The 12,683-nt window shown below is 48.6% G+C and overlaps 1 protein-coding gene across 1 annotated transcript in view; it reads left to right on the top strand.

Moving 5' to 3' along the window:
• The window catches only part of LOC311015864 (scavenger receptor cysteine-rich type 1 protein M130-like), a gene marked incomplete at its 3' end in the record, with an annotated part of 214,626 nt that extends 202,650 nt beyond the window's left edge, over positions 1–11,976 (top strand). The window contains exons 14-16 of the mRNA XM_084013304.1: positions 10,229–10,543; positions 10,634–10,921; positions 11,717–11,976. Of these exons, the coding sequence (XP_083869430.1) occupies positions 10,229–10,543; positions 10,634–10,921; positions 11,717–11,976 (863 nt within the window). The remainder of the gene's footprint in view (positions 1–10,228; positions 10,544–10,633; positions 10,922–11,716) is intronic.
• Between the last annotated feature and the right edge of the window lie 707 nt (positions 11,977–12,683).

Genomic DNA, 12,683 nt, shown 5'->3' with positions numbered 1-12,683 from the left:
AGGGGGACCGAAGGGTGTGTTCCATCTATCGGGGATCACACTCCTTGGCCTCCCTGGTAAAGTCTATTCCAGGGTACTGGAGAGGAGAATTCAGCCAATAGTTGAACCTGAGGTTCAGGAGGAACAATGCGGTTTTCTTCTTGGCCGTGGAACACTGGACCAGTTCTATAGCCTCCCAGGGTGCTTTAGGGTTCATGGAAGTTTGCCCAACCAGTCCACATGTGTTTTGTGGACCTAGAGAAAGCATTCAACCCTTTGTCACCGGTTCTGTTCATTATTATTATGGACAGAATTTCTAGGCGCATTTCTAGGGGATCTGGTTTGGGAGCCACTGGATTTCATCCCTGCTTTTCACAGATGATGTGGTCTTGTTGGCTCCTTCGGGCCAGGGCCTCCAGCATGTCCTAGGGCGGTTTGCAGCCGAGTGTGAAGTAGCTGGGATGAGGATCAGCACCTCCAAGTCTGAGGCCAACTCAACCGTGGTTCTCAACCGTGAAAAAGGTGGCTTTCTCCCTCCGGGTTGGGGGAGAGTTCCTGCCTCAAGTGGAGGATTTCAAGTATCTTGGGGTCTTGTTCACGAGTAGGGGTGGGAATCAAGAACCGGTTCCTACTCAGAACCGGCTCCAACTAACCAATTCCATCGGAATCGTAGCCTCCAACGTTATCGATTCTTCTTAACGATCCCGCACCACGTTTTCCGGTTTACTCTAAATTTTGCGTTGCGGTACATTGCGTCACTCTCTGCGACGACCCTGCGCGCGCCGACAACCTATAAACAAAGAGGCAGCATCATGGAGAGGAGGAAGTGATCGAAAGTCTGGCTACATTTCACCAAACGCGATGAAAATGCTGCCGTGTGTAATCAGGGGAGGCATAGACCCATTGTAGCGTATACACTACAAAAGATCATGTTGTCTTTAGAGCGTCATAACTCCGTAATGGTTTGCGCTACAAACATGCGTTTTTTTTCCTCTTAAACTAGAGAAACGGGGCTAAACAACGGTACCCTGCTGGCCCATGTGAACGATTTATTTCTGACAACAAAACGAATACGTAAAGTTGTAAAGATGTCACTAGATGTCTCCGTGGCGCATTTCCCCCATTTGTTTATGTATATCGATCAACTTCTCATCCGGCATCTTGCTAGTGACGTATAGAGTTACGTTTATGCATCGGACATTTGTATTTGCTCCCGCAGCGGCTTTTACAGCCAATCGGAAAGCCTGATTTACGCTTGGACGTGTTTGCCCAAACGGGAGACACACACACAATCCAAACAAGTGTGTGCAACTTTCTATGTTGAGCTTTTCTTTCGTTATAATGGTTTGCAGTGCTTTTTTAATAAAATGTGTAAAAATTCAAGGTGCGTTTTTTATTTATTTTTAATTTATGGGCTAAAATCCCCTACATCGACAATGGCATTGATATTGATAAAAACGTATCAATTCCCACCCCTATTCACGAGTGAGGGAAGGATGGAACATGAGATCAACAGTTGGATCGGTGCGGCGGCCGCAGTAATGTGGTCGTTGTATCGGTCTGTCATGGTGAAGAGAGAGCTGAGCCGAAAGGCGAAGCTCTTGATTTACCGGTCAATCTACGTTCCTACCCTCAACTATGGCCATGAACTTTGGGTATTGACCGAAAGAATAAAATCCCAGATACAAGAAGCCAAAATGAGCTTCCTTCTCAGGGTGGCGAGGCGCTTAGAGATAGGGTGATGAGCTCCGTCACACGGGAGGAGCTCGAAGTAGAGCCACTGCTCCTCCACATTGAGAGGAGCCAGCTGAGGTGGCTCGGGTATCTGTATCAGATGCCCACTGGACGCCTCCCTCGGGACACGGGAGTCTGGAGCCTGTACACGGGAGTCTGGAGGAGGGCAGGGTGAAACCGCGATACTCCCAGCGGTGTGTGGAGGAGAGGATGGAGGAGGCAGGGAGACGAAGGGAGGGGAGGCTCAACTATGTGTGGACGCAGGCCGGTCTTCCATGACACACGCATGCACACACACACACACTCTCTCTCTCTCTCTCTCTCTCTCTCTCTCTCTCTCTCTCTCTCTCTCTCTCTCTCTCACACACACACTTATTGGGCTTTTACTGCCCTTACCAGCACATCAACCTCCTCTGCAGTGAACCGCTCTGCCCGTGCTCCCGGTAAATCTACCACTATAATAGCAATCAGCCATGGAAGAAGCACCTCTCGCTCTTGAAGGGAATGGGAGATGACACTCTGATTGGTTTATTGCATGTTACGCCCAAAACACACCGATTAGTAACGAAGCCACTGAAGACCAACCCTTTTTAGATCTGTGTCTGGCAAGAGTCATTTATCCGCCGTTATAATAGTGTTGGGACCTAACCGTTAGGACTACACAATGCGGCCTACAAAGCCTACCCAATGCGGCCAGACAAAGGGACAAAGGAGATAAAAAACTACAACCACCATTTTAGTGTCACCTCCACCTGGTCGCGAGATCTGACGTCACACAAGTGGTGCCCTTTTGGCTGACAACTGCATGGGACTCCAGGGGGTCCCTCGGACCAGCCGTGAGCTATAAATCCCGGCGTCACCAGAAGAACCTCCTCTCTCCAAAGTAACTCGCGTTACACCAGGAGGTGAACATAACGTCTGCAGCGTTTTCCTTTGTCCTAGGCCGCAGTCTTTCCCCCAAAAACGAGCAACAGACTGTTTTACCCCTCTTTTTCTCTACTCGTTTTATTTTTCTTTTGTTTATCATTTTGGATCCCGAGGAGACCACCGCGACAGCGCGACTCTCCCGTTCCCCGCGGTAAGAAGAAAAACTTTCAGCCAGCAGAACGGATACCTCGACCCGTCTTTGTCTGAAATCAGCTGACTAAATCGCCGAGCCCCGCGATTCTTCATCATTTCCCTGCAGAAGGAAGAATAACTAACGGTTTTCTTCAACCAATTGGATCCGGCGCTGAACAAGCGCCCACGAACTACCGTCCGTTGCCGGCGTCAAGGAACGCCATCACGGGACAAAACCCTCACATCGACGCATCTCACATCGACAAAAGTAAGAGGCTATTTGTCTGGGCAGAAGCAGAGATTCGATAGTGTAGGACATGCTTGTAATTCTTGTTAATGTGTTTTAAGTTCTGATCGCGGGCCGTAGAGTCCGTTTGTTCATGTGCTGCTGTATGTGAATGCTGATCGTGTACCCACGCAGCTGGGTTGATTTCTGTAACAGTGTTTTCGACTAACCTCCGCCATATTTGCGAGCTCAGAAAGCCTCTACTATCAGTTAAAAGACCGGTCTCGCGGAATAAACGCCAGTTCATTCACGCGAGCATGTGAGTATAAAACCTTTATATTGAGACTGAATACAGTTTTAGGTTATCTTTTCCCTGATCCCAGGGTGGTGCCCCGTTTATTCATGATTATATCATGATAATATATTAAATATAATTATTAATACCGATAATCATATTGATATTGATAGTTAACTGTTGATAACCAAATCTGCTCCTGCTACAACCCCAACATAATTGGTGCCCCGTGTGAGGGCTTCTTAAACCAGCTTTACCCAGAGATTTATGCACAATAACCTGAGAGGTATAGTAATAATAATAATATTGAATATTATTATTATTAATATGATTGTTTAGAAATCGATTTTCAAGGATCGATTTGTTTGTTCCCCATTACTATTTGCCAAGCAAGTACAGTTGAGGGTTGCATATGCATGTTGTGATTAGCCATTTATTGTTTAACAACAATACTAACAAACACAGGGTTAGGGATACTAAGACGCGTTATAACACTGTTATCACTCACCAGAGGTGCTAGAGACACCTCACTACCAGTCCACAGACTGTAGAAGTGTATTAACATTTCCATTGTAAGTCACAGGTCGACGCCGCTCACCTGTGCACCCACATCAGCATAACAACATACATTCTTTTTCGCTGTTAAAACCAAACAAGTGAAGCCACCGGGTTTTGCCTTTTACTAGAGGTAAAATGAGCAACTACGGCCCGAAAGAACAAGGAGCTGAGGCTCCCCAGGTATCAGTCGACGCAGACCTGCAGGATGCAGTCGCTGGTCTCCTCCACCTGTCCCTTGAGGACAGGGAAAACCTTGAGCACTACGATGTAGTGACATGCAATGATCAACTGCAGGAGCTTGTTGATTATGTTAATCACCCGTCAGGGAAACCACAACGCACAATCGCTGACGTGGTAGGTCGAATCTTCCTCCTGTCTCAGCGCAGAGCACAACTGCAGAAAGCTGAGGATGAGGAGTTAATCAATCGACTGGGTCATGCGACCACCTCCCTGCGACAGGAAGTGGCCGAACTGAAGGTGGAGAGGGAGAAAGCCCTCCGCAGGCCGTGCAGGGAGGAGGAGAGAGAACTCCAGCGTGAGGAAACTCAGGCTGCCTAGGTAGGTACACCCCCAGACACGGATATGCCTGACCTGTCGGACCTTGAAACCGCGCCCCCCACGGACGCACACCGTCCCATGCGCAGGGAGAGACTTGTACAGTCGGAAGAGCCCGAACGTCGGCGCTACCAGGCGCCACCGTCCACCCACCCACTGGAACGAGAAGCCCCACCTCACAAATGGAGCTACTCCCAGCGGGACGAGTCCCCACGCCGAAGCGTGAGCCATTTCCCAGTGGCTTGGAGCTCGACGGGGGATTCCAGATTCCCACGTACCCACCACCGACACTCGTTAGGAGAGTCACGCATGCCTCGGACTCCATCCCCACCTCCAAGGGGGAGGGGTCACTCTGTCCAAGACAATTACCGTGGTGATAACGGGTCGTCAAGTGACTCAGATGGCCCATATCCAGCCGCAAACCATGGCCTGCGCAACCGACAGTTAGAGTCCCTCGCCAGAGACATCGAACGGTTTGATCCGACTCACAAAGAGTCGGATATTGATGGCTATCTCAAAGAGATAGACCACTGCCTGCGTGACCTACCCCATGCCTCCTCACGCGAGAAGCTCAAGCTAATCTGGAAGACCACTACCAGACATGTCCACAGTTTCATAGAAACACTCGCACCCAGAAACCGGGACCGATACTCCAGACTTTGTGAAGCACTCAAGGAGGAGTATAGCCGGTACAGGGACCCCGCCTCCGCCACGCTCGGCGCCCTTGCTGTTCTACACAGGAAGCAGGAACCACCCAGGGAGTACTATAGGCGCTTCAGGGCCGCCTATGCTCAGGGCCGAACAGGAGCTGTTCGAACCGCACCGCTTGCGAGCCCACAACTCCAAGCCGGCGACTTGAGTGCTTTCCGACTCCACGGATCCTTCCTGTGTCCGCTGGAGAACCGAAACCCAGCACTTTACAGCCCTCATCTGGTTGGCGGTGTGCATCTCAATGACACCCATGTCCCAGAAGCGATCCTGGGGCTTTGGTCAGAGAAGACAGCCGTCAGTCAAGATCTGTACCACCATCTGTGCCATCAACCTCTCCCAGTTTTCACGCCTCTCAACCACCACCTCCTTTCTGCAGAATCACTGCAGATTCACCTTAAGGCGGTAGGAGTGTGCGCCCTCTCGATCCGTATTGGGAAGAAACAGGTTCACCATTTCATAAGCGTAGTGCCCAAACTACATCCACCATTCCTTTTAGGTGCTGATATTCTGGTCAGACTTGGCACCAACCTGGACACGGTCAATCAGATTCTGTCGTCCCAGGCTAATGCTAAGAGCGAGCCCCTGTCCATTGAACTCGAACACCTGACATCAGGCCAAACCATCCCAGAGGCATGTCAGGTTGCCAGCGAAGTCGACATGATGGTCCCTGCCAGGACCGCAGGTGTCCCCAACCCGGCTCGCCATCCTTAAGGGACAGAAGATGCCTGGCTCCCAAGCATTCTTCCAGCCCTTACCCCATTTCTGGGAACTTAACCTTACAGTCTGCAGCACGCCCCTGCTTGAGTTGAACAATCGTTCGACCTACATCCTGGTCCAAAACTTAGACGATGTCCTTTTCACATTCCCAACCGCAATGATCACCATGGCCCGTCGTGAAACCCTTCACGGTGAAGCCATTTGTGGCACAGCGCTGGAAAAAGGGGGTGATCTGGTCTACTACTCATCAACGACTCGGTCAACAGAAGCAACCTCAGGTGAGACACACCAACCACCTGAGGAACCCTATTCGGGCTTTGAGTCTGAGATAACCCAACAGCTTGCCAAAGCAGATGCCCTCACTACCGAGGACCAGAGAGACGCGCTACGGAAGTTGTTCCATGACTTCCAGCCGATCTTCTCCCGAGACTCGCAGGACTGTGGGGAGACCCAACTTCACACGGTCCGCATCCCCACTGATCCGAATGCGCCACCGACCTTCGTACGCCAGTACAGGATCCCGTTAGCCGCATACGAGTCTATCCGAGACATCCTGGATAAATTGCTGGAGAAGCAAATCATCCGGGAATGCAACTCAACATATAATCCTCCAATCTGGCCGGTCTTGAAACCCACTGGGAAATGGCGTCTCACTATCGACTACCGGCCACTGAACAAACAGGTTCCTCTCTCCCGCTGGCCCATGATTCACCTGGATCAGGAGCTAGCTAAGGTCAAGGGAGCCCGCTTCTTCTCAACGGTAGACATCGCTAATGGTTTCTGGACAATGAAAGTTGATCCAACAGACCAATATAAGCTTGCCTTCTCCTTTGGGAACCGCCAGTATACTTGGAACCGCTGTCCTTTTGGGTATTCAAACTCCCCAGCCGAGTTCAATATGTTCCTATACAAGGCGATGAGTGACGCGGCTGCACGCGGTAACCTCATCTATGTGGACGACATCCTCATGAGGAGTCGAACCTTCGAGATCGTCGGTAAGCTATCACCAGTGGCTTACCGCATCAGGGTCTCACAACCAAGGCACCCAGCCACACACAAGTGGGTTCATGCGAATCAGAGCAAGCCCTACAAACCTGTCACACCTCTTAGAGATCGCAGTTGCCGCACCCGAAAGGGGGAGGCAGTCTCCCTCTCACCCAGGAGAAGACTCACCATGGCCACAGCAGGGTAACCGCATGCACACCTAAACATCAAACCCTTCTCACAGTGACAACAACTGCAAAACTTAGGCAACACCCCATCAGGGAATCGTAGCCACTGTCAACTTACACTCCAGCCTGCTCAATAACACCTTACATGCCTTAGATGCCTGGTCACGAAAATCCTCCAATCCGCTATTACAACTGTGGTGCAACCTTCATAAGTGCGTTTGGTTTATGGTCTTGGCAATGCAATCCCGATCTCAGTAGACCCCAGGAACCTGGGCATAAGATTCATCCTCAATCTATCTATCATAGGGAAACAGGATACGCATAGGCTAAAGCCATACTAAATGTTCTGGAGAGATACCACACACATCCCACAGGCTAACTCCAACCTCCACCCGGAGTAAGCCTAGCGACCACTAACCCCTTTTCCTTTTCCTCGCTTTCCTTCCGTCTTCGTTCTGTTTATCATAATAGGAATGGGTCCTGTTTGAAATTTCCCGAATGAAATGATAATGCTGATGTTTGTATAAATTGTGCCTTAGTGATGTTTAATATAGGTTAGATAGTTAGAAGTCTCTGCCCAGACTTTGCCTCAATCTCTGCCCAGACTTTGCCTCCATCTCTGTCCAGACAACGCCTCCATCAAAGTTATGGACTTTAGCCTGAATGAACTGTTTAACCTCTTTTCCATGGAATATACAGACTGTTTGGACTCCCACGTGTTTCAAGGAATACATGGACGGTTCGGCCCTTATGTTGCTCCGAAGGTTGCGTCCCACACCTCAACCTTCAGACCAAAAGGGGGACTGTTGGGACCTAACCGTTAGGACTACACAATGCGGCCTACAAAGCCTACCCAATGCGGCCAGACAAAGGGACAAAGGAGATAAAAAACTACAACCACCATTTTAGTGTCACCTCCACCTGGTCGCGAGATCTGACATCACACAAGTGGTGCCCTATTGGCTGACAACTGCATGGGACTCCAGGGGGTCCCCCGGACCAGCCGTGAGCTATAAATCCCGGCGTCACCAGAAGAACCTCCTCTCTCCAAAGTAACTTGCGTTACACCAGGAGGTGAACATAACGTCTGCAGCGTTTTCCTTTGTCCTAGGCCGCAGTCTTTCCCCCAAACTCGCTGGACGAGCAACAGACTGTTTTACCCCTCTTTTTCTCTACTCGTTTCATTTTTCTTTTGTTTATCATTTTGGATCCCGAGGAGACCACCGCGACAGCGCGACTCTCCCGTTGAAGAAAAACTTTCTTCGTCCCAGCTGCCAGCAGAACGGATAACTCGACCCGTCTTTGTCTGAAATCAGCTGACTAAATCGCCGAGCCCCGCGATTCTTCATCATTTCCCTGCAGAAGGAAGAATAACTAACGGTTTTCTTCACCCAATTGGATCCGGCGCTGAACGAGCGCCCACGAACTACCGTCCGTTGCCGGCGTCAAGGAACGCCATCACGGGACAAAACCCTCACATCGACGCATCTCACATCGACAAAAGTAAGAGGCTATTTGTCTGGGCAGAAGCAGAGATTCGATAGTGTAGGACATGCTTGTAATTCTTGTTAATGTGTTTTAAGTTCTGATCGCGGGCCGCCGAGTCCGTTTGTTCATGTGCTGCTGTATGTGAATGCTGATCGTGTACCCACGCAGCTGGGTTGATTTCTGTAACAGTGTTTTCGACTAACCTCCGCCATATTCGCGAGCTCAGAAAGCCTCTACTATCAGTTAAAAGACCGGTCTCGCGGAATAAACGCCAGTTCATTCACGCGAGCCCGTGTGATAGCGGCACGGCTTCTGTGCCTCAGAATATCGCTCGCGCATTCTCTCTCTCTTTGTTTGTGTCCCGCTAACACACACACACACATACACGCCGCACACACGTGTCCTAAGCCAGCTGTTCCCGGCGGACGCTAGGGACATAGCTACATCTGGTGGCTACATACGGCTATCTCTCTCTCTCTCTCTCTCTCTCTCTCGCTACTCCGTCGGACGTCAGTGGCTCCGCCCCTGAACGCTGCGAGGAATAGCTCCACCTCTCTCTCTCTCTCGCTACCCCATCGGACATCAGTGGCTCCGCCCCTGAACGCTGCGAGGAATAGCTCCATCTGGTGGCCGCACACAGCCATCTCTCCCTCTCTCTCTCTCTCTCTCTCTCTCTCGACACGCACGCACACACACGCACACGCACATGCACACGCACGCACGCACACACATACGCACACACACACACTCCACGTGTGTCTCTCCCTTTGTTTAGCTTAGCTTTGTGTGTTAGGTAGTTAGGTAATAAGGCTTTGTTAATTGCAGTGTTATTGATTGTGATCATTATTACTGATTTTAATAAATCTTATTATATTATAACTAGCGGTCTCTTGTGCTTGTTGTGTATATGTCACTGGATAACAGCAGGTTGTGAAGGCTAGTGCTTGAATTTCACGCCCTTCTTAATTGTTAGATTGTTTTTATGCTTCCATGCCAATGATCACGATGATTGGCATGTGAGTATAAAACCTTTATATTGAGACTGAATACAGTTTTAGGTTATCTTTTCCCTGATCCCAGGGTGGTGCCCCGTTTATTCATGATTATATCATGATAATATATTAAATATAATTATTAATACCGATAATCATATTGATATTGATAGTTAACTGTTGATTACCAAATCTGCTCCTGCCTAACCCCAACAATAGCAACAATGTCCGAGATCCGCCCACAAAGACACTTGAGGCTTCACGCTTCAGTCCGCCACAATAGGGCCCAATGATATTCATATGCCGACACATTTAGATAATTGAATGCACTATTGTGCATGTGATGACTTACACCACGAAATAATTCATACAGGTTTTGAAGAGAACAGCTATTCAACTGATAAGCAACATGATCAGTTTTGATCAGCAAGATATATTCAATCATTAATGGTGCAAACTATAGATAATTGTACTCATTTGCATATATGTGCTAAAACATTTGCCATTTGTTCTTTAGAATGAGAACTGTCAATCTGTTGTGAAGCAGTGGCCAGTGGTTTTGAGGTTTACACTTGTTGTTTTGAAAATATTCATTATCTCTTGAGAATTGTGGCAAAGGAATTGAGAAAAACTGTAAATGATGAACTCATGGTGGAATTGTGTTGAGTCAAGTTTGAATCACTGAATAGTTTCATGTCATCTTTTTCTCTGGTGTCTGGTGTCTTTTCTCTGATCTCTCCAGACTCTGTCAGGCTGCTGGATGGGACTAGTCTGTGCTCAGGCAGACTGGAGGTGAAGTCCAACCAGTCCAACCAGTGGTGGTCCTCAGTGTGTGAAGCTGACTTTGGCCAGCCGGATGCAGAGGTGGTCTGTAGGGAGCTTGGCTGTGGGGCTCCTTCAGTCCTCCAGGGGATGCTCTATGGAGACGTGGGGGCTCCAATGTGGACCAAAGAGTTCCAGTGTGGAGGCCATGAGTCTGCTCTCCTGGACTGTAGAAGGTCAGGTTCAGATACTAACACCTGCTCACCTGGCAAAGCTGTTGGACTCACCTGCTCAGGTAGAAGAGGAGCTGCTGCTTTGATCTGGTTCATTTCTGTTCTCATCAAACTCACTTTGCTCTTTGACTGACGACTCTCTTTCTGTTCAGAGCCTGATGATGTCAGGTTGGTGGGAGGAGCCAGTCACTGTGCTGGAACACTGGAGGTGAGACAGGGAGACTGGAGACCAGTGTATGGCTATGACTGGACCCTGAAGGAAGCAGCTGTTGTCTGTAGAGAGCTGGACTGTGGCTCTGCTGTTTCTGTAGGACGGAGAGAAGAGTCCTCAGACAGACCTGTGTGGTGGATCTGGTCTAACTGTGTTCATTCTGGATCCACTCTGAGGGAGTGTGCAGGATCATTCTCCTCGTCCTCCATCGTGAATCTCACCTGCTCGGGTAAGCCCCTCAGTGACATCATCTATGACATTATCTATGACAGCAAGGTTCCCAGTATGTTCCTTCCTCTGTCCCAGTGACAGTCAGTGGTTTCCACTGGACTGAACTGTAAAGTTCTCCAGGACAATGACGTCCTAGAATGTAGAGAAGTGGGCTGGTTTCTGGAAGTTTCAGACCCTCCATAGACTGCTTTGCTTCACCTGGCAGGACACACCTGTCTGTCTGTCTGTCTGTCTGTCTGTCTGTCACACCTGTGACATCACTTCCTGTTTCCAGTGCATCTTGAACAAATTCTAATATTTAACGCTAGTTTGTGGGCTATAAGTCTCATGTTGTGTAATAAATATTTACAAACACATCTTTTGTGTTTGATAATTATATTAACCATAACGATAATGACAATAATAAATGTTATTTATATAGCACTTATCAAAATAGTAGTCGTTACATCATGCTTTTTACGAGGCAGACATCAAAAGAGGAAAGGAGAGAATAAAATGCAACATACACACATTTCCACAGATATTTATGAACAAATATGACTAAATCCAAATTAATTCTTGAAAAAGATATCAATCTGAAAGTGGTCACAAACTACAGGTAGCATCTAACAGGATGTAACTGTTTCTATGACTTCCTGTGACGTCTATGAAGGCTGCTGGAAAGTGTTGGACTGGACAGCAGCTTTTAGGCTCTGCCTCCTGCTGCTGCCGCTTGATCTCGTCTACTTTTCAGGCGAGGAGCAGTTCATCTCCGAGCCTCATGTGACTGTTCATCATCTCTCTGTCTTTACAGACCTGCTGCTGCAGCCAAACATCTCCGTGTCCTCCTCCATGGACGGGGTCTCCGAGGCCCAGCAGCAGCGGTTTCAGACGTTCAGGGGCTCCACCTTCATCGTCTTCTGCTCCGTCCAGCCACAGTACTCAGGAGGCTCCTTCCAGCTCACCTTTACCTCCTCCAACTCAGCACACAACTACACCCAGCCAGCTGTCAATCACACTGCCCACTTCCTGTTTCCTGCTGCAGAGCCCGCCCACCAGGGAAGCTACAGCTGACTGTTCAATTCCTGATGAGCATGACTGAAAGAAGTGAAATGTTATATTCTTTTTGACTTAGGTTTAATCCCACAGGCACAAAAAGAATGTGGCTGATAAGGGTCCTAACACATAAAACCAACACCAACAACATAGTTAGCGAACCCGGAGTTTATTAAAAAGGACTGTTTTGAAAGACTTACTCACTGCCCAACTTCCAGGTACTCTCGTAGTATAGTCCGTACAAGTCGATTATCGAATGCAATGCAACAGGAGATGATTTGTTCCAGCAAAACACGTAAACATTGTGGTTTCATTTCCTTTCATTTCCGTGTCAACACTCGATAGACATCATCACAAACAGCCAAGTAATGCATTTTCCAAGAAGTGAAATGTAATAATATTCTTTTTGATTTAGGTTTAATCCCACAGGCACAAAAAGAATGTGGCTGCAGCTGAAAATGAAGCAGAAGAATATTGTGCAAACAGGCAGCCTAAAACATATGGTTTTAATCTTATGCCAGATTGCCAGTCTGCCCATGCTCGGCAATAAACTCCTTTCTGATTCTGATTCTGAACATCGTCTCCCGACGTCAGGCTGCTCCAATCAATGTGCTTCCATATCTATTAGGTGGAAGTTTAGGTGCACTGTCTTTGTGGACAGGGGACCCAGAGTGTCCCTGTTCTCAGGCTTAACAAGCTCAGAGTTTGAACTAAACCTGCTTTCT

This window comes from Eutrigla gurnardus (genome assembly GCF_963514095.1).
Source record: "Eutrigla gurnardus genome assembly, chromosome: 7".
NCBI lineage: Eukaryota > Metazoa > Chordata > Actinopteri > Perciformes > Triglidae > Eutrigla > Eutrigla gurnardus.
The sequence above is the reverse complement of the archived record's forward strand: the minus strand, read 5'-3'. Positions and strand labels throughout refer to the sequence as shown.